General features: G+C 39.6%; 2 protein-coding genes across 5 annotated transcripts in view; one reads left to right on the forward strand and one right to left on the reverse strand.

Moving 5' to 3' along the window:
* Positions 1-21,008, forward strand: part of celf3b (cugbp, Elav-like family member 3b) — a 32,962-nt gene continuing 11,954 nt past the window's right edge. For 2 of the 3 annotated variants that reach the window (XM_059507281.1, XM_059507282.1), the window contains exons 1-5: positions 1-271; positions 5,656-5,738; positions 12,898-12,946; positions 17,885-18,013; positions 18,750-18,829. In XM_059507281.1, coding sequence (XP_059363264.1) covers positions 127-271; positions 5,656-5,738; positions 12,898-12,946; positions 17,885-18,013; positions 18,750-18,829 — 486 coding nt within the window. In that variant the 5' untranslated portion in view covers positions 1-126. The remainder of the gene's footprint in view (positions 272-5,655; positions 5,739-12,897; positions 12,947-17,884; positions 18,014-18,749; positions 18,830-21,008) is intronic. The other variant, XM_059507280.1, reaches the window with a different exon arrangement.
* On the reverse strand, positions 13,691-16,843 carry LOC132102687 (uncharacterized). Of its 2 annotated transcripts, none has more exons than XM_059507283.1 (5): positions 16,757-16,843; positions 16,525-16,591; positions 15,009-15,296; positions 14,369-14,671; positions 13,691-14,268 (listed from the first exon to the last, which is right to left on the reverse strand). In XM_059507283.1, the coding sequence occupies exons 1-5, from the start codon at positions 16,760-16,762 to the stop codon at positions 13,952-13,954; spliced, it is 981 nt and encodes a 326-aa protein (XP_059363266.1). In that variant the 5' UTR covers positions 16,763-16,843; the 3' UTR covers positions 13,691-13,951. The 2 variants fall into 2 exon arrangements, with proteins under 2 accessions (XP_059363266.1, XP_059363267.1); XM_059507284.1 differs by having other exon boundaries at positions 15,009-15,293; positions 16,757-16,842.

The following is a 21,008-nucleotide window of genomic DNA, read 5'->3' on the forward strand; positions in this document are numbered from 1 at the left end:
CGCCTCCGCAGGCACATCCACACCTCCATCCTCTCTCTCTCTCTCTCTCTCTCTCTCACTCACTCTCCACACGTTCATCTCATCCTGAATTAGCCAGAGCTCTGACTTTCTCCAAACATCGACCCAATGAAGGAGCCCGACGCCATCAAACTCTTCATCGGGCAGATCCCGCGTAATCTGGAGGAGAAGGACCTCAAGCCCATCTTTGAGCAGTTCGGCAAGATCTACGAGCTGACTGTGATCAAGGACAAGTACACAGGCATGCACAAAGGTAGGGAGACGCGTGAGTTCACGCTTCAGGAGGGGAAGGGGCTGAGTGTGTCTCAGTCACGACTCGCATGTGTAGAGTGCATTTAAATAAACAGTGTGCTTTAATCCTCTCACAGCGGTGTTCATGTGCATGCTCATGCTACACACTCATTCTAGCTTGTGTTTATCACCCACATACAGGGGCATACAGTGCATTTTCGTACAGTGCATGTGTGTATATGAGTGATGTTTTTGTCATGGGCTGTGTGTGTGTGTGTAGAGGACAGTAGCAGCAGCAGCACACGCCTGCAGGAGCTTCAAGCATGACAATGCACAGCGTGAGTTCGGTGTTACTATAAAAAGGACATTTAGCCTTCTCTGTTGTTGTCTTCATGAACTTTGTTTGCTTTCTGTGCCTTGTGGTGGAGTATTAGGTTTCCACTCTGCGGTTTAACTCTGTTCTGGGTGTTTGTTTACGCTCGTGTCATTCAGGGTTGAATGAACCCTGTTCGGGGGCTCGACCGGGATTTAATCATGTGGATTTCTCAGTGGTTTAAGGTCACTGAGGTGATTAAAGAAGAAAGACCTTAAGGGAATTGCTCGCCCGTGCATGAAAAATATGGCATCATTTACTCCCTCTCAAAGCTAATATGAATTTATTTATTTTAATGGAACACAAAAGGTGAGATTTTGAATAAAATTGCGTATTTTGGAGAAAATGCCCAGTCTTTACCTATTAAGGCAATTCAAGCTCCAGGAAGTGGTCATCATGATGACTAATGCACTATAGTCCTATGATGAGTAAGTAGTTAAAATATTCACTGTGGCTTTCAAATCACTGTGTATTGCCATTAGATGGGTTTGATGTGGAACAGTGCTGGGTGGATTACTTACAAACTGTAGATTGTTACTGATTATAAATTGCATGACGGAAATGATAGTTTAAAATGTAATCTGTTGGATTACACATATTATGACTACGTTTTGATGACCTTTGATTCCATTCTTTGTTGTCAACATCGTGATTTTAACATTGCATTATGCCAGGGATTCATGAATGAACTACAGGGGGTTTACGAGTTCATGAAAATAAAAGCGAAATATATGAAAGCGGTAGAATTTTTTAAATGAAAATTTAAGAGAGAGAGAGAGAGAGAGAAGAATTAGGGCAAATCAAATTAGCAATAATTTTTTTTAAATATGTAATCTATTTAAAAGTAACTCTAATCTGATCATTTTAAAATACTCTTTTTACAAGTAGTTAATTTTTGGAATCTGATTACATAATCCAGATTACATGTAATCAATGTCACTGGCTTCACTGGATGTTTTACAAAAATCCAGCCACTAAACACTATCACTAAACTCCACAAAGACAAAGATTTTGAAGTTTAATCAGGACAAGTGTGAAACTACAAAACATACAAACATAAATATCACAAAGTAAAGAGGAAAACTGACATCAAATAAATGAGCATTCACAAGGCAAAATAACCAACAACGCAATAAAGTTATAGATCAACACAGATAAACACTTTGGAAATGAGCAGAAAATGCCAAACATGATAAATCATAAATAACTGGTACTGCAATAACATCATTTTACACAATTATAAAATACTCAAAATACAAATCAAAAATACAAGCTCACATTGTGATCAAACAAGTACTCGCAGACATTACATGTCAGTGTGCTGTGAAAGGTAAGATGGACTCGGATGTTAGGAACCGCATGGAGCACCTTGCGTTGAACACTACACTAATATGACCTCTTTTCCTTTAAAACAGGAAGCCAGGAGAGACTAGGAGGAAATTCAGTCCACAGCCCAAAATGAATATCAAAATAAAAGTCATAATAAATTGAAATACAAAATCCAGCACAATCTGTTACCCCCCGGGGGTGCGTTTCCCAAAAGCAACTATGGTCATAAATTCTGTTGTTACCAATAGAGTTCAATGGAACTAACGACCATTAGCTAACGATGCTTTTGGGAAACGGAACTCAGGATGGGATGTTAATGAAATTGGATCACAAAAATGCATAAAAAACAGTCGTGGTAGTCAGTCGTGTTGGTCAGTTTTCAAGAAATTAGGGCTGGGATATATTACACGACTACTAAAATCTGAAGAGGTTTTAAAGCACTAGACATCAGACACTTGCCAACTTTGTAAATAGTTACAGAGGAAAAACTGTCCATCATACACTAAACGACTGAGGACTTTCAAGCGGTTCAGAATAAACTCATGCAGAAACACATGCCTAATCATCATCTCTTGATGACTGACAAGTTAAAACAATATGAATATAAATATAAGACACAAATGATGTGCTTATAGTCTGAAGCTAAAAAATTCTGAGTCCGTGACCGTCATCCACTACGTGATTTTCTATGAAATCTGTTAACTCAAATCTGCAGACTATCTCTGACTTTCACCAACTAGTGTCAGCTTGTCCAGACTATAAATCCTGGCAAAAATCTGTGCAACATTCGTGCTGTGTATTCCACCCTGAATAATGACTTCAAGGGATAGTTCATTCAAAAATGCAAATTGTGTCATTATTTACTCACCTTCATGTTGTTCTGAACCCGTTTGACTTTCTGTCTTCTGTGGAGAATAAAGGAAGAACTTCTGATGAATGGTGGTAGCACACAAGGTGTGAGGACTCCTGATATGGTGCCGTGATCCTTGCTTTGTTATTTTGGAGCTTAACACACTGGTCCCCATTGACTTTCATTATATGGAAAAGAGTAGCTGGGATATTCTTCAAAAATTCCTCTTTTGTGTTTCGTGGAAAATGTAAAGTCATATGTGTTTGGAGAGCATTAGGAGGAGTGAATGATAACAGCATTTACAGTTTTCCATGATTATTCCTTTAAGTCAATGAACAGGCTAATCCAATCCCAAGTTACACTAGCACCTTACTAACCAGCATACCAGCTTTAGCATTGTTAACTAACAATAAAACCATTTAAAATCAATTCCTTTACTTCACATAAATGAAGGCATAAGCTGCCATCTGATTTTAATTTTAATTTTTTTAGCTTCATGTATGTGTGCACGTTTTAGTGACTTATGAGGACACAAATGTGTATAATGACATGATTATTACTAGAGCTGAAACAACGAATCGATTTAATCGATTAAAATCGATTATTAAAATAGTTGTCAACTAATTTAGTCATCGATTCGTTGCTAAATAACTTTTATTTGCCGTAAGCGGCTCATTTCGTGCATATTTCAAATCTGCGGTGACCAAAGTGTGGCAGTAATGAGCCACCGGAGGTTTTACTCAGCCAGTACAACAGGAGAAGTAGCGAATAGCCAATAGCTGGCCTTGTTTTATGTCACGTGCTTCCCGAGCAGCGTCTCTGCGGCCATAGACATCATATGATGTCTATGTCTGCAGCATTCAGCGTGATGTGGGAGTACTTTACATTGAGCCTTTAAAAAAGAAGAGTAACCTGTAAACTCTGCACTACTGCACTGTTTAAGGGGACGTTCACATATCGCGTCTTTTGCACGCTCAAGTTCGTTATTTCCAACACCGCACCGAGTTAAAAACATTTAAACTTTTCAGAATGCCGCAACCGCACCGCGGGTCATGTGACAAGAACTAACCAATCAGCTTCATCCTTTCCCGTAACAACGTTAAAAGCTCAGTCAAGATGAAAGGAACAGCTGATCATAGTTGTATATGGATTTCCATTTTGAAATAAATTTAGTAGCAGAGCTACTGCAAGCGATTTTTTTGAGTACAAATCCATTTATCCTTTGCTGAAATTTCCGCGTCTTCAAGGAGAGAGCAAGGAGGTTGCTTAGCAAAGGCAGACGCCTCAGGGGCGCTTCTGCGCGAGCGCTTTGGAAAGAAGCGTTTTAGGCGCGATATGTGAACGGCCCCTAAGACTTTCATTTGTGCAGATTCTCCAGTACAATGTTGTTTGCAAATGTTTAGTCGTAAAAGCTGATAACATTGCTTTTTAACAGTTAACATTTAAAGCTTTACAAACATGTTCTGTGATCAGTTTGTCGTTTACCAGTTCAAAATTCAGTCGTGCAGCCTAATTATGACTGAATGAGAGAGGTAAATGTAGATATTTGAAATGCACTTTTTTTTCTAAGTATTCACTGCTCTTTTTCACACAGCAGGTTTTTTGTGTGTGTCCCATTTTTTTTCTGGACAACCTTCTGATGGATTTTACTTTAAATTGTGAGTTCCATTCAGGTTTCATGCCATTGGCACTTTTTTTGAAGGATTGTTTACAATTTCACAGCAAAAGCTATAAAGCTGTTTCCCAGTAAATAATAAAATACAATGCACTGCAATTTTATTCTGTTTTATCCTTATTCTTCGTGAAAATATGTTCTGAAAGATTCCTTAATAAGCTTTGTTCAGGATGTTAAACTACTTTAGGAGCTCTAAGGACTGCCATGGTGAAAACATTATTTGAAATCTACTTGTGAAATTTGCTAGAGTATGGGTCAGTGTTCTGATTGCAGAAGAGTTCAACAAAAGAATTACTAACACAATAAAACAACTCCAGGTATATTTTTGATTAGGATATGACATATATAATCTCTTAAATCTATGCTGAATGATAAAGACCATTTATTAATAATTTACTTGGGGAAAAAATGGAAAAAACTAAAATATAAGTACATAAACCGATTAATCGTAAAAATAATCGACAGATTAATCGATTATCAAAATAATCGTTAGTTGCAGCCCTAATTATTACACTGGTATAACAACAGACTCATGTTTTATGAGCACATTTCCTGAGCCGTCATTAAGAACATTTAAAACAAAATAAATATTAGTTTATTGAAAATGTAAAAATGCAGAAAGTTTTGTGTGAGGGGTAGGTTTAGGGGTAAGGATACTGTTGGAGCATAGAGTATTATAAACAAAACTGAAAAAATTATAAACTGTATTTATATTAAAAATTATATTAAAAATTATAAACTGAAAAAAACATTACAGCTGGAGAGTCCTCAACAAACATAAGAACCAACGTGTGTGTGTGTGTGTGTGTGTGTGTGTTTGTGCGTGTGTGTGTGTGTGTGCGCGTGCGTGCGTGCGCGCGCGTGTGTGTGTGTGTGTGTGTGTGTGAGAGAGAGAGAGAGAGAGTTCAGGGTGAGCTATCTTATAAAATGTAATGAGTGTGAAATAACATTTCTGCCCCTCATCACGTGTAATCATGCTGCATATACTGTATTCTACATGAAAAGAAAAACATTGATTCAAAAAGTGAATTTTAATTTAAAATTTAGGTTATTACTACATATGACTGATAATAATAATTTTGCATTAATGAAAATTAATCATATTTATATACAAAAAAAACAATTGCAAATACTGTGTAAACTGTCAATGAATACTAATAGTGTGTCTTTCTGTCCTAGGATGTGCCTTTCTGACATATTGTGCACGAGAGTCAGCCATTAAAGCACAAAGTGCTCTTCATGAACAGAAAACCCTGCCAGGGGTGAGTCCTTTCTGTGTGTGTGTGTGTGTGTGTGTGTGTGTGTGTGTGTGTGTGTGTGTGTGTGTGTGTGTGTGTGTGTGTGTGGAGGGCATGACCGGGGTCTCGTAACATTTTATCCTCTTTCATGTCCTGCCATCTCTGTGTGTGTGTGTGCATGTGTGTGTGTGCTGTAAACACATCCAGACCGGGTCCGCTCAGAGAGTGTGTGTCCATCCACTGGTGTGGCGAGCTGTATGCATCCGCAGAGATTATTTGGAGTATTCCCCACACCTTTTCAAGCTGCAGGCTCTCAGAAATGTGGCATTAAAATGTAAATGCAGTGCAGAGCAGAGCCAAGAGCGGCTGTTTGTCACAGAGCGGGGCTGAGAGTGATGATGGGGGATGGAGGGTTGGTGGGGTGCAAATGCAGTAATTAATCCTATTAGCAGCGTGACACCAGGCTGACCTTTAGCTGAAGATCACGCTGACAGTCTTCTCTCCATCCTGCCACTCTGCCTCCTGCTTCTCTGACACTCTTTAGATGGACACTTGCACCCTCTCTGTCCCTCGTTTGATGTCTTTTTTATCTTTTCCTTTTGTATTTCAACATCTCTGTCCTATTCTATGCTCAAAAGTGGTATTGGTCTGATAGTTTGTAGTGGAATACAGGCGATCCCTGCAGTAAATGTGGTTGAGGGTGACAGATGGCCCTTTCCGTGCATCACTGAAGCACAAACACTGGTTTAATTTCAGCAGAGACAGACAACAAGACAATGGGCAATAACTGAGGGCAGCCAAAGACAGACATTATACTTTCCTTTTATCTCTCTCTTTCTGTGTCTTTCCTCTTTCTTCTGAGAAAATGTTGAAACGTCATGTTAGTGATGAGTGTGTTTGTGTGTGTGTGTGTGTGTGTGTGTGTGTCGTGGCCTCGCTGTCCTTTGGGAAGTGCTATTATGAGCAGTTCACTCTCTAATGCTTCTGTGGTGTACTGTAACTCACAGTGTGTGTGTGTGTGTGTGTGGGATGTTTAGTAGTTGGCAGCAGCAGTAGTGATGATAACACAGTAGCTCTCTCTGGGTGCAGTTCTGCTGTTATATACATCACTGCTTCATGCTCTTTGTGTATGTTTTAGAAGTAACATCCTGTTCACACCAAGAATGATAACTAGATAACAAATGATAACTATTCCTATAACTATAATGATATCTAGGCTATTTAAGCGTCCACAACAATGGATGATATTTATAACGACAACTATATTTGCGTCCGCACCACCACACGATGACTGTAATGATAGCTATAACAATAACTATATTAGCATCCACATATTTGTGTCTACATCTGTGGACGATAACATTATGTTTATTATAAGTGCACTGCAGTTCTGTCATAAATACTCAAGTGCTTCAAAGTCGGTGGATTCTGATTGGCTGTCAATGTTCTTAATCATTCTTCAGCTTGGAAAAGAAAGAATTGCTGTGAAAGTCTAGTTCTGTTTATTGTTGCATGTCCTCAATGTGAACGGACCTGAACAGTCTCAAATGCTGCACGAGTTAGCAAATCACTATCCATTTATGATCATTTAGAGATAGTAGAAAGTTCATGCATGAATTATGGTGTGTGTGTACTTATTTAACTAAACTCTAGTTTGCATACAATTGTCATGTGTTCTGTTAGTGCTGAGTTTACTGTGGGGTTAGTCTACAGAACTGATAACGAACTGCCTATAAAACAATAGACATCCATTGGGATAGATAAGAAAGTGCATGTTTTTGTTTTTATGAAGGCATATATCACTTGCTAATTAGACTTTGGTGGAGGGGGAGGAGGGGTGGAGTAGTAGTAAGGACATAAATCACAAACACATTAGTCGAAATGTAATTAGTAGCCATTAAGCACACAGCGCTTTTCATCTGAAGTTGAACACACACACATACTGCTTATAGAAAACAACTTGCATGCACTACCCAGCCCTAAAATCAATTTACATTTAAATGATGTGGTTATGTTGACGGCATATCCTCTCGGGCGGTGTCTGTAGGAGTGCAGAGATGAGGAGGCTGGTATGGGCTCTGGGACACACACTGTCTGATAATGGACTGTAATGGATTGTGGTGGAGCAGAGGCTGAGCTGTTACAGTACACAGAAACAGTGACATCAATCTCTGGAGTCCAGAGCAGAGCCAAGAGGATTTCTAGAGGTCAACCAGGAGTCACGCCGCAGAGTTTGGGATGTGTGTGCAGTGAGGAGATCTCAGATATATATACACTTAAGTAGTGCAAAACTAGAGTCTGATCAATCTAGCCCGTTCATTTAGTGTTGTTCGAAAAATTGAGCGCACAAGGCACAATCAAAAATCAAAAACTATACCATCATTTATTTAAAATACAATTATTTCATGCGTAGTATACTTCAAATCCATTAACATAACTGATATATCACTTAAGACTTACTGATATAAAATCATAATTAACTTTCTTTGAAGTATTATGCCTGAAATGTGTGTTTAATGTCACTATTAATAAGGATTGTATGATCTCTGTATAATATTGGTGCTTCAAGATTCAAGATATTTAAAGTGTACCTGAAGTATATTCAAATGTACTTAAGTACTGTATATTTAGTTGGACTAACAGTTGTTCCAATTTAGAAGACTTTAACTATACCAGTGTAATATACCAAAAGTACAAGTGCAGGTTGTTTTTATTAAGCACATACAGTATATTTGTAGTATACTTAGCACAAAATAAATGCCACAAGATGCTGAAATTCTGAAAGATGTGAAACAATAGCACAAGGTTTACATAGACAATTAATCAGCGTGTCATGCATCCAGACTGTGCATATGTATATACAGCTGCTCAAAAGTTTGGGTTCTGTAAGATTTTTGAAATAAATTAATACTTTTATTAATCGAGGGTGTATTAAACTGGTCATAAGTGCCAGTAAAGACATTTATAATGTTACAAAAGATTTCTGTTTCAAATAAATGCTGTTCTTTTGATCTTTCTGATCATCTGTGAATTCTGGAAAATAAAAAGCATCTCAGTTTCCACAAAAATATTGTGCAGCACAACACTGATAATAATCAGACATGTGTCTTGAGCAGTAAATCATCATATCAGAATGATTTCTGAAGATCATGTGACACTGAAGACTGGAGGAATGATGCTGAAAATACAGCGGAGCATCACAGAAATAACATGTATTCACTGAATTTTTGAAAAATGAAATTTTTAGTTAAATTGCAATCAGCCTTATGTTTAAGATCTCATTTTTTCTCCATCCTAATTGATCATAATTGTCCCTCTTCTCTGAAGGACAAAGGGATGGAGATGAGATGAGTGAGCTCAGAGAGGTCAGAAGGAGAATGAAAAGATGAATCGGGCTGTGGGACGATAGGAAGTAAACCTGTAGACTGACAGCTGTGTTTCTCTCATTGAGTCGTGCACTGATGTGAGCTCCACACGCGTCTTTATCAGCTTCTGTGAACGTGAGGATCTGAACAACAGCAGCTCTTTCAGGAGTGTGTCTGAATGTGCACTCATGCTAATACATAAACGTGATGCTATCAGAGCGAGGTTATGAGATTATTGATGCTGCTTGTTGAGGCTCATTCAGATCAGATCATGAGGTCTGTCGAGGAGAGCTGTGCTCTTATGATTCTGACAAATTTACACCTCACGTTCAATGCTATCTCCACTGTAAAACATATTAGTATTAGTAGCACACACGCACACCAACCCTCTGGAGGAGGAGATGGTTGCTAAGAGAGGAGATGGAAGGTTGCTAGGGAACATGAATGATGCAACAAGTGAATGTGGAATGGAAATATTCAGGAGAGGAAGAAAAGTCATATGGTAACACTTTAGTGTAGGGACTGATTTTTACTATTAGATAGTTGCTTATAAGCATGCCTGTTATTAACATATACATCTGACCCAATACCTAAACTTAACAACTACCTTATTAACTATTAATAAGCAGCAAATTAGGAATTTATTGAGGCAAAGGTCATAGTGAATAGTGAGAATTGCACCTTTAAATAAAGTGTGACCAGTCATATTATGCATGTTTGTGTTGCATGTTGTGTGTGTGTGTTTTATATTGTAAATCTAGCATGAAATATCAAACTACATCACACACACACACACACAGCGAGGAGGGTCGGTCTGATGACTCCATGTTTGCCTGTGGATGGAGGGTGAAAAATGCAATTTGTTGATAATCCTCAGATTTAATACTCCATAATCCAGAATGACTGCAGGGCTGAGATTTACAGAGAATGTGCATCTTGCTGTGTGTGTTTTGAGAGAGAGAGAGAGAGAGAGAGAGAGAGTGTGCATGAAAATCTATTTATGTGTGAGAGAGACTTAATATAAACCCTACAGATGTGTTTAAATGAAACCCTCATCTAGCAGGATTCTGCTGCGTGGATGTGAAGATATGCTTTATTAAATAATCATTTAATATTTCACCCATAAGAGAGTGTGTGTTGTGGTTGTTTGTTCAGTACATCATATTGATTGATTGATTGCTCAAGGACATGAAGTGAAGAATTACTGTACACCAGTACACCAGTAGAGTACATCTTAGACAAGGCAGAAATCAGCCCTCACTAGTGTTAGTCATGTGACCAGTCCTCAAAGACCAGAGCAGCTTCACTTCTTCAAGTCATCAGATCACTAGTGTTTTCCTATCACTGATATACTGCTATAGTTTTTGTGAATACATTAGATTTTATAGTTTCATTTTGGTTCAGTTTTAGTGATTTCGCTGTGTGTTTTTACCATTAGTTGTTGGTTTTTTTTTTTTTTACATATGTCTATTCACCTTATGTTTGCCGTAAGAGTGGCATTTGTAAATTCTTTGTGTCAGGCTTCTGGTCTCCAGCTATTTTTAGCTGTACAAAACAGCTTGTTTTGCTGCTTGATATTGCAAATTGGTGTGTTTTACCATATTATTTTAATATATTATCTTAATTATGGACACACTGGTTTGTAGTGCACGTTCTTCTCATTATGTCCCTATAGTGGCTAATGAAGTGAAGTTTCGCCTATAGGCTCACTTCAGTGGTGAAGAATAAGCTGGATATGCTTTAATTAAGGTTAGTTTTTAATTTTAGTTTACAGATTCAGTTATTACTTCAGTTTTTTATCTTTTATTTTATTTCACTTAATGGTTATATCAAGTAATGATTTTTATTATTATTATATTTTTTTTAATATATATATATAGTTTTAGTTATTAATAATAACCATGGATCAGATGCGTCATTTACAACTGTTGGCCATTAGAAAAAACAAAACAAAACACAGACACATATTGAGTTATCAGCAACCACCTGAAATACCATAGCAATCACCTAGCAACACCCTGAAACCTTAGCAACCATAGAAGTGCCAGAAAGGCATAGACAGAAGTTGAATGTTTCACAATACTGAATGTTTCTGCTCTCGTCGTTCTCTTCTTCTTCTGTTGGTTCTTCTCTCTTTTCTTTGTTCTTCATTTAATGACTGATTTGAACTGTTGCCCCCGGCAACAAGCATCCTTGTTTACCTACGGTCAGAATGCTGCCATGACAACGGAGCCTGTTGGCTGTGTTACCATGGCAGCGTGAGTGTCACTGTGTTCCAGGAATAATGAACAGTAAATGTAATGTGGTGCTAATCTGGATGGCAGCTAAACATGTCTTGTTGAAGTTGTAGATCAGTATAATCGTGGTCCAGAGGCCCTCGGCTTCTGTCTCTGTCTCTCTCCTCTGTGAGCTCTCCTCGCTCTCATTCATGTCTTCACTGTGTTGTCTGTCAGGATCTTGTCCTTCACAGTTTCTCGGTCCTCCTGTATTCAGTATCTCTCTCCATGACTAAGCACATCGCTGAGCTCGTGACATTTCACAAATGAGCTTCGTGACTCTCTCTCGCTCGCTTTCACTATACAGTTAAAAACATTTGTCATTGCATCAGAAAAGCATGTGAAATACTACTATTGAAACCTGTTAACTGTAAGTTACCTTGCCATATATAATAGGCCATAGTGAGAACAAGAACTGTGTTGGGTTTATCAGCATCATATATATATATATATAGATTCAGTCTTAAAAATATGTATTTTGGAAGTAAAAAGCATGCATTAGCATGAATTATATTCATAAGACAACATGTGCAGTAAAAAATAAAATAAATTGTTAAATATGTTTTTAAGGTCAAAATAGTTTAGCCATAGTTTAGGGCAATGTATTTTATCTAAATTGTTATTTTTCTTATTTTTTTGTTGCAGATTATGGAGTCTTTTATGTAACATGTTGTATTATTACACCTGTATTATTATGGTGGTTATCAGTGTACTGTAAGCAGATTTTAGTAAGTTAATGTGTAACTCAGTTATTAATGATTCATAATAATCCTATAATAATCAGGACAGATCACATGCAGCGCTTCTGTTAATGCAAAATCTACTGTACAACCTCACTCTGCCTTTTTCATATGCATTTTCATGTTATATATATTATTATGTATGTCTGATTTATGCACACCCCAAGCATGAAAACCTGTGGAGGCCTTAATGTTTTCTCCACTTTTTTTGTTGAAGAAAATTAAGAGGAATTTTGAATATATAGAGTTTTTATTTTTTTAAGATACATTTTAGTCTCATCTTTTTCACATTGTTAATGAAAGAAAAGCTGCTAGCAGAGCCATGGCAATGCATTATAAACCACTGTACTTCCAGTGATTCCCAGCATCTCACTGGTGGATTCACACACACACACACACACACAGTGTTCAGTGTAATCCAGCGTGTCTCTGTAATCCGGATCAGATGGCCATCATTCTAAAGCTGATCTCTACGATCCAGTGCACATTAGTTTAAGTGACAGGCAGCAGGTTCAAGAGGTCACAGGATATAAATGCTGAAGAGCATATGGAAATCAGCATTAAGCATTAATGCAAAGTGAGCGACCACAGATTGCTATGTGCTGTTTTATATGAAACAGCGACACCAAAATAATAAAGTGGCATGGAGAAAAAAACTGGTGTAGCCGTCATCGAGGTTATGTAGAAACAAGAGGCTATACTTATGTACTGTGCATGAGACGTTTTAATCTATTGGTAAAATCTTCTTGTACATTGCATGAATAGAGCCTGTATATTTTGTAATTTGTTTTTTTTTTTCCAGATGAATCGGCCCATTCAAGTGAAGCCTGCAGACAGTGAGGGGAGAGGAGGTAAATCATCTGTTATTTGAAAGATTTTGACTCGATGAGATCTTCTGAACACTAGGGCTGCATTCAGTTGACCAAAACATTGAAATATTATTACAATTTAAAATAACTATTTTCTGTGTGAATATCTGTTCAAATGTAATTTATTTCAGTGATCAAAGCTGTATTTTCAGCATCATTACTCCAGTCTTCAGTGCCACATGACATCGTTCTAATAATAAGAAATGTATTCAATTCAACTTTACAACAGCATTATTTGTTCAGAATATGTATTTTATTGACTGGCACCCACACTTCATTACTCTGAATTTTTTTATTGGTTTGCTAATACATACTTGTTCTGTCAGCATTGAAAAAAAAAACATACATTTAACTAAATTAAGGCACTGCTAAAAACATTCAAAGAGACATTTGAAGTATTACAAGGACCACTCTTGACAGAGTACCCATTAAACAGAACAAAATGCATACAGTAAAAAGAACAGAAGATACATGGAACTTCAAAGGTCACAGTTAAAGTGTTCGGAGTCCAAAAAGTGCTAAAATGGAGCTTAAGTCTTTTTTTAAAGGACTAAAGCATTTAATAATCAACATAAACATTAGCAGCAAAGCATCAGTTAGTGCTGGAGTGAGAAAAGGGGGGGGGGCTGTAAACAGTTTAGTGTTTTACTGTTTGCTGTAATGGTTTAATGGTTTAATCCTTTTTATGCCATTAAAAAACTTTAGGCATATATTATAGGTCTTTTAAAGCAGAAGTTAAAGTTACTAAACTAAAAATGAGGCTTTGACCTGAAACTATAAACATACTTTGAGTCCAAAATGTGTACAGGTTGGCAGGTCTGCAACAATCAGTTTTGGCCACACTAAACCAATATTTGAAAACCTTTTTAAGCAAGAGAAACACTGTGAAAGCTCAACATGAACCTGATGTTGTGTGAACACTATTGCTTGAGTGAACGGTCTGAAACAGGCCTAGATGTCTGTATCTTCCTCACAAGCCTCGTTCTGCTAGATTTCAAAAATAGGTTGTGTGCCAGAAGGCTTATTTTCGGTGTAGTCGCTCTCCTGGACAGGCTGACGTTCCTCGGTGGGTGGAGTTGAGCGGATATCAGACATCAGCATACGGTCATTTTCAGTTGTGTTCTCCTCACTATTCTGAGGAGCTGGAGCCGATGTGGATCGACGATTGTGTAGTTTTATGATGATCCAGTATATCGCACTGACAACCAAGATGAGCCCCAAAACTACGGCGAATGTCTTATAAATAACCAGAGTTGCTTGATTGCAGTTGGGGTGTGTTTGGTCTCCTGGACTGGAGCGCTTCTCTGTGAATCAAACAACAGATCTGAACTTAGAGACTGGGAGCTGCTTGCACAAACTGCAATATTTAACCCTACAATGCACTCGAGTTTTTCTCAGTCTTACCGTTCACTTGCAGCTCATAGGCATGTGGGTATCCTTTAATGGTTTCATCATCCACAAAACAGCGGTATATGCCAGCATCTGCCTGGCCAACATTAGAGATGGTCAGAGAGAAATCGCCGGTTTTGAAGCAGGTCTTCTCCAGCGATGCTCTTCCCTCGTAACCTTTGCCAGGATTCACGGATCCGTCCATCGTGTAGTGCAAAACTCTCTCCTTGTTACGCAGCCACGTCACATCCTCGGCGTTGTGTGAATAACAGGTGAAGGTGATGTTGTCTGTCTCTTCTACACTCAGCTTTAGAGCATCTATAGGGGAAATGTATTTTCAGCATCATTCCTCCAGTCTTCAGTGTCACATGATCGTCAGAAATCATGAAAATATGATGATTTACTGCTCAAGAAACATCTCTGATTATTAGCAATGATGTAAACAGCACTCTCGCCTTATATTTATATATATTATCTTTAAGAAAACTGAAGTAATGCTTTCACTCAGCAAGGATGCGTTAAATTGATCCAAGCTTTGCTGAAGACATTTATAATACAAAAGATTTCTGTTGTTTAAACTTTCTATTAAAAATAAATAAATGTATTTAAGTTTCATGGTTTCCACAAAAATGAATCAGATACAGTGAAGTCTTACACAAGACGTCCAGTTGAGTTGGCGTTGTAGCCCTGTTACAGATGAACTCATAGTGCCCCTGGTCTGTGTATTTAGCTGCTTTGAGAAGCAGATGCTGCTCTTTACATGTGAATTCTTCCTCAAAGCCTTCTTCAGTCATGCACTTATTGTCTGTGTATGTGGCGATCGTGGCATCCACGGGGGGTCTCTTTCTCCATTCAGCGTGATGACAGCCGCTGGCGTTACCGGGGAATGTGTACGGTCGGTTTATTAACGTAAAACCAGACGGAATATTCTCACACACAGCTGCTGAAACAAAACCACAGAAGAGAAACGTGTTAATGATCCATGGAGCAAGTCTGGTTACGCTGTATTTTAAGTGTCATTGTTACAGTGTAATTACAAAAATAATATTATATTGTACTGTATTGGTATTGATGTTTCCATGGAAACTTTCCTTCGCACGAAAATGTTCTTTATAGTGGAGAAAGGTTTTTTAGATAATTAATAATGAAATGGTTATTTCAGGTACCGTTCAGTGGAATAATCTTTGAGGAATCAAAAACAGGTCTTCTACTGCATCACTGCGATAAACGTCATTTTGGATCCTTTATTTCTAAGAGTGTACTTATTATAGATTTAAAGGGATAGTTCACCCAAAAATTTAAATCAGCCCATGACTTACTCATGTGGTTTTTATTTATTTATTTATTTTTTGGGGGGGTGAACTATCCATTTAAGGTTAGGATTTAGTTTGATGTATAGTTAGTTGTTTGTAATTTTGCACAATTTAGTGTTATTACTATAGTAAGTACATGTATAACGTATAATAAGTGTTACTGGGAATGTATTGCAAAAAGCAAGGTAAGCATAATATATACAGTGTCCTTCATAAGTATTGGAACAGTAAAGACAAAATTGCTTTCTCTGCTGTGTAGACAGGACATTTTCTAAATATGATTAAAAGATGAATATGCAACAAAACTACAGAATGTCACATTTTATTATTAGGTCTTTCGACACCTACATGTTCTACCAAATAAAAAGGACAGCACTTTTAGAGTTTATCCCACTATTTGATGTGAGCAGAAGTGTTGGAACAGTTGAATTCAAGGCAGATGTAAAAGATTAAAAGCTAATATTTAGTTGCAGATCACTTGCATGCAATCAGAGCAGTGAGTCTGCGACCCATAGACATCACCAGACTCTTGGTCTTCTGCTTTGAAATGCTTTTATCCAGCCTCTAATGCAGCCAGTTCCAACCTCTCCAATAAAGATTCTGAAATTTTGTCTCATATTCATCTTTTAATCATATTTACAGATTTCTTGACTCCAGTTTACTGTTCCAATACTTATGGAGGGCACTGTATATACAGCTATACTTATGCATGCATTTGAATTGCAAGAAAATGATTTCTCAGCCAAATACTTGGAAATATATAGTGCTTTAGTACTGAACATCAGTGATTATGGCTAATTATACTGTATAAAGACACAACATCAATCGAAAAGAAGGAAAGACAAGTAAGTGGCCTACCTTTAAAAAAGACACCCATAAATGTTGAAGCCAAAATCAAATTCAGAATAGCCTTGATTGTGATACACTGAAACACACATCAGGAAATATTGTTACGTCATGTCAGACAGCTTCAAATACACAAAAACACAATGATTCATAACACGCTTGTGGGCTGGTCGTTAAGATTAACTGCAGATTTATCACAGCCTCCTGTTTGTAATGCGAAATTAACGACAGAACATCTACTTACCTGCATTGTTGAACTCGACGATCTGACACACTCTGTAACGCGAGACCAGATGTTCAGTTCAACTTATGTTCAAGTGTTTTAACTGTTTTATGTTTTAAAGTTCCAAGTGCTTAGAGTCGTTTTTCCCTCAAAATGAGCATAAGAAAACTTCAAACTCTTAACTTCAAACTGTTTTGGGTTTGAAAGCCAATTCATTCTCCACTTCCGCTTTCTTTTTGCTTTCTTCTGTTGACGTGCAGTTTGACACGTGTGAGAGAGAGAGAGAGAGAGGGGGGGAGAGAGGGTGGCTCCACCCTCAACAGTGAGACATTTGAACATTAAATGAAAATGAACTAGACTAAATGAAAAAGTCCAGTTCATTTTGTTTTAAATAGTTAATTTTAGCATTTGTATGTTACTGAAACCTTTTTAGTACAACAAAAAGACAGAGATGGGGTTTTTGTTTCAGTGTTATATGCCAATACAGTTCAAGCAATACATGCCATGCAGAAAATAGACTGCACCACAGACCAACTCAAACCTGGGCTAAAGTCTGGCGCAGTGTTTTTTCTTTGTTATTTACAGAGCGTATTAGTATAGGCTGGTCCACAACGCGTGTACACACTGCTTATTAAACACAGGGACGCACAGCAGCATACAAACATCCCAAATATTAAAAATTAAAGGATTGCAATGCATAATAATTTTTTTGTAGGCTAATTAAATATATATAAGGGAATTAAAGGGAATGGAAGATGAGACTCTGATAAGTTTATTGCACGTTACACCCAAAAAACACCCATTACTCATTAAGAGAATAGGCACAACCCGTTTAGACCATGCGCCCGGGAGCGCCAACCGTTTTTCCATCGTTAAAATAGCAAAAGTGGATTTGGGCACGCCCTGAGTTCACCTGCGCCGTGCACTTTACACTGTGCGTTTAGAAATATAATATTAAAATATTATATTAAATTAGGGTCCATACTGTTCATATTACAGTCAGCTCATCCCTCTGCTGTAGACTGAGGGTACTGCAGCACTGTTGACTTATTGCTGACACACTTCACAAAACCTGGAATTTAAATAAAGTCAGATACCTAATGCTGATTAACAGATCATGATAATTTCTCACTTTTTCACTCTTTTTAGAGGACAGAAAGCTGTTTGTGGGGATGTTGGGAAAGCAGCAGTCTGATGAGGACGTGAGGAAGATGTTTGAGCCATTCGGCAGCATCGATGAGTGTACGGTACTGAAAGGACCTGACGGCACCAGCAAAGGTCTGTTAAAGGAATAGTTCACCCAGAAATGAAAATGTGCTGAAAATGTCCTCACCCTAAGGCCATCTGAGATGTAGATGAGTTTGTTTCTTCATCAGATTTGGAGAAATGTAGCACTGCATCAGTGTCTCATCAATGGATGCACTTCAGTGAATGGGTGCCGTCAGAATACGTCCAAACATCTGAAAAAAACATCACAATAATCCACAAACTTTTGCTTCCGATCCTAAAACTCTATCCAATAATAACACTTCCTCCAGTGTAAAAGTAGAAATCTGAACAGATCAAGCACCGTTTACGAGGCAAAACAGCTCTAAACAAATATGTGGCTGGATTTTGAAGTGAGAGACAACAGGAGATTGACTTTATCACTGGAGGAAGCGTTATAAAGGACAGGACAGGACAAATCGACTGTTTGAAGTTAAAAACATCTTAATGATGGATTTGTTTCTTACAAACACGCAGCTTTTGTCTTCTCCAGATGTTAACTGATGGACTGGAGTGCTGTGGATTACTTGTGGATTATTGTAATGTTTTTAGCAGTTTTGGACTCTCATTCTGACGGCACCCATTCACTGCAGAGTGATGAGACACTTATGCAATGCTACATTTCTCCAAATCTGAGGAAAAAACATGTTGGATCATCTAAGGGTGAGAGCATTTTCATTTTGAAAGACTGTGTTAAACACAAACCCAGTCTGCCACTCAAAATCAGATTTATATCTTGTTTTTACAGGTTGTGCGTTTGTAAAGTTTCAGAGTCACTCAGAGGCCCAGTCTGCCATTAACAGTCTGCATGGGAGCCGGACTTTGCCTGTAAGTGAGACCTCCTCTCTCCTCTCAGTCTCTCTTCCTCTCTCCTCTCCTCTTCTCTCCTCTCAGTGTCTCCTCCTCTCTCCTCCTCTCATCTGTCTCTCCTTCTCTCTCCTCTCAGTCTCTCATCATATCTCCTCTTTCCTCCTCTCAGTCTCTGCTCGTCTCTCCTCTTAGTCTCTGCTCCTCTCTCCTCTCAGTCTCTCCACCTCCTCCTCTCTCCTCTCAGTCTCTCCTCCTCTCTCCTCTCTGTCTCTCCTCCTCTCTCCTCTCAGTCTCTCCTCCTATCTCCTCTCTGTCTCTCCTCCTCTCTCCTCTGTCTCTCCTCCTCTCTCCTCTCAGTCTCTCCTCCTCTCTCCTCTCAGTCCCTCATCATATCTCCTCTCTCCTCCTAGTCCCTGCTCCTCTCTCTTCTCAGTCTCTCCTCCTCTCTCCTTCTCTCCTTTCAGTCTCTCCTTCTCTCTGCTCTCAGTCCCTCCTCATATCTGCTCTCTCCTTATCTCTCCTCTCAGTCTCTGCTCCCCTCTCCTCTCAGTTTCTTCTCCTCTCTCCTCTTCTCCTCTCTCCTCTCAGTCTCTCCTCCTCTCTCCTCTCCCCCTCTCTCCTCTCAGTCTCTCCTCCTATCTCCTCTCTGTCTCTCCTCCTATCTCCTCTCTCCTCTCCACCTCTCTCCTCTCAGTCTCTCGGCCTCTCTCCTCTCAGTCTCTGCTCCTCTCTCCTCTCTGTCTCTCCTCCTCTCTCCTCTCCCCCTCTCTCCTCTCAGTCTCTCCTCCTATCTCCTCTCTGTCTCTCCTCCTATCTCCTCTCTCCTCTCCACCTCTCTCCTCTCAGTCTCTCCACCTATCTCCTCTCAGTCTCTCCTCCTCTCTCATCTCAGTCTCTCCTCCTCTCTCCTCTCAGTCTCTGCTCCTCTCTCCTCTCAGTCTCTCCACCTATCTCCTCTCTGTCTCTCCTCCTATCTCCTCTCAGTCTCTCCTCCTCTCTCATCTCAGTCTCTGCTCCTCTCTCCTCTCAGTCTCTCCACCTATCTCCTCTCTGTCTCTCCTCCTATCTCCTCTCAGTCTCTGCTCCTGTCTCCTCTCTGTCTCTCCTCCTCTCTCCTCTCCCCCTCTCTCCTCTCAGTCTCTGCTCCTCTCTCCTCTCAGTCTCTCCACCTATCTCCTCTCTGTCTCTCCTCCTCTCTCCTCTCCCCCTCTCTCCTCTCAGTCTCTCCTCCTATCTCCTCTCTGTCTCTCCTCCTCTCTCATCTCAGTCTCTGCTCCTCTCTCCTCTCAGTCTCTCCACCTATCTCCTCTCTGTCTCTCCTCCTATCTCCTCTCAGTCTCTGCTCCTCTCTCCTCTCTGTCTCTCCTCCTCTCTCCTCTCCCCCTCTCTCCTCTCAGTCTCTGGTCCTCTCTCCTCTCAGTCTCTCCACCTATCTCCTCTCAGTCTCTCCTCCTCTCTCCTCTCCCCCTCTCTCCTCTCAGTCTCTCCTCCTATCTCCTCTCTGTCTCTCCTCCTATCTCCTCTCTCCTCTCCACCTCTCTCCTCTCAGTCTCTCGGCCTCTCTCCTCTCAGTCTCTGCTCCTCTCTCCTCTCTGTCTCTCCTCCTCTCTCCTCTCCCCCTCTCTCCTCTCAGTCTCTCCTCCTCTCTCATCTCAGTCTCTCCTCCTCTCTCCTCTCAGTCTCTGCTCCTCTCTCCTCTCAGTCTCTCCACCTATCTCCTCTCTGTCTCTCCTCCTATCTCCTCTCAGTCTCTCCTTCTCTCTTCTCAGTCTCTGCTCCTCTCTCCTCTCAGTCTCTCCACCTATCTCCTCTCTGTCTCTCCTCCTATCTCCTCTCAGTCTCTGCTCCTCTCTCCTCTCTGTCTCTCCTCCTCTCTCCTCTCCCCCTCTCTCCTCTCAGTCTCTGCTCCTCTCTCCTCTCAGTCTCTCCACCTATCTCCTCTCTGTCTCTCCTCCTCTCTCCTCTCCCCCTCTCTCCTCTCAGTGTCTGCTCCTCTCTCCTCTCAGTCTCTCCACCTATCTCCTCTCTGTCTCTCCTCCTATCTCCTCTCTCCTCTCCTCCTTTCTCCTCTCTCCTCTCAGTCTCTCCTCCTCTCTCCTCTCAGTCTCTGCTCCTCTCTCCTCCCAGTCTCTCCTCCTCTCTCTTCTCAGTCTCTCCTCCTCTCTCTTCACTCAGTCTCTCCTCCTTTCTCCTCTCT

This window comes from Carassius carassius, chromosome 24, assembly GCF_963082965.1.
Source record: "Carassius carassius chromosome 24, fCarCar2.1, whole genome shotgun sequence".
Taxonomy (NCBI): domain Eukaryota; kingdom Metazoa; phylum Chordata; class Actinopteri; order Cypriniformes; family Cyprinidae; genus Carassius; species Carassius carassius.

What these genes read in the sequence shown, in the direction of transcription:
- LOC132102687 (XM_059507283.1), bottom strand. An exon ending in TATGGGTGTCTTTTTTAAAG is followed by an intron (nt 15,297 to 16,524) that starts GTAGGCCACTTA and finishes GTTTTGTTTCAG; the next exon opens with CAGCTGTGTGTGAGAATATT. An exon ending in AACTCAACTGGACGTCTTGT is followed by an intron (nt 14,672 to 15,008) that starts GTAAGACTTCAC and finishes TTTCCCCTATAG; the next exon opens with ATGCTCTAAAGCTGAGTGTA.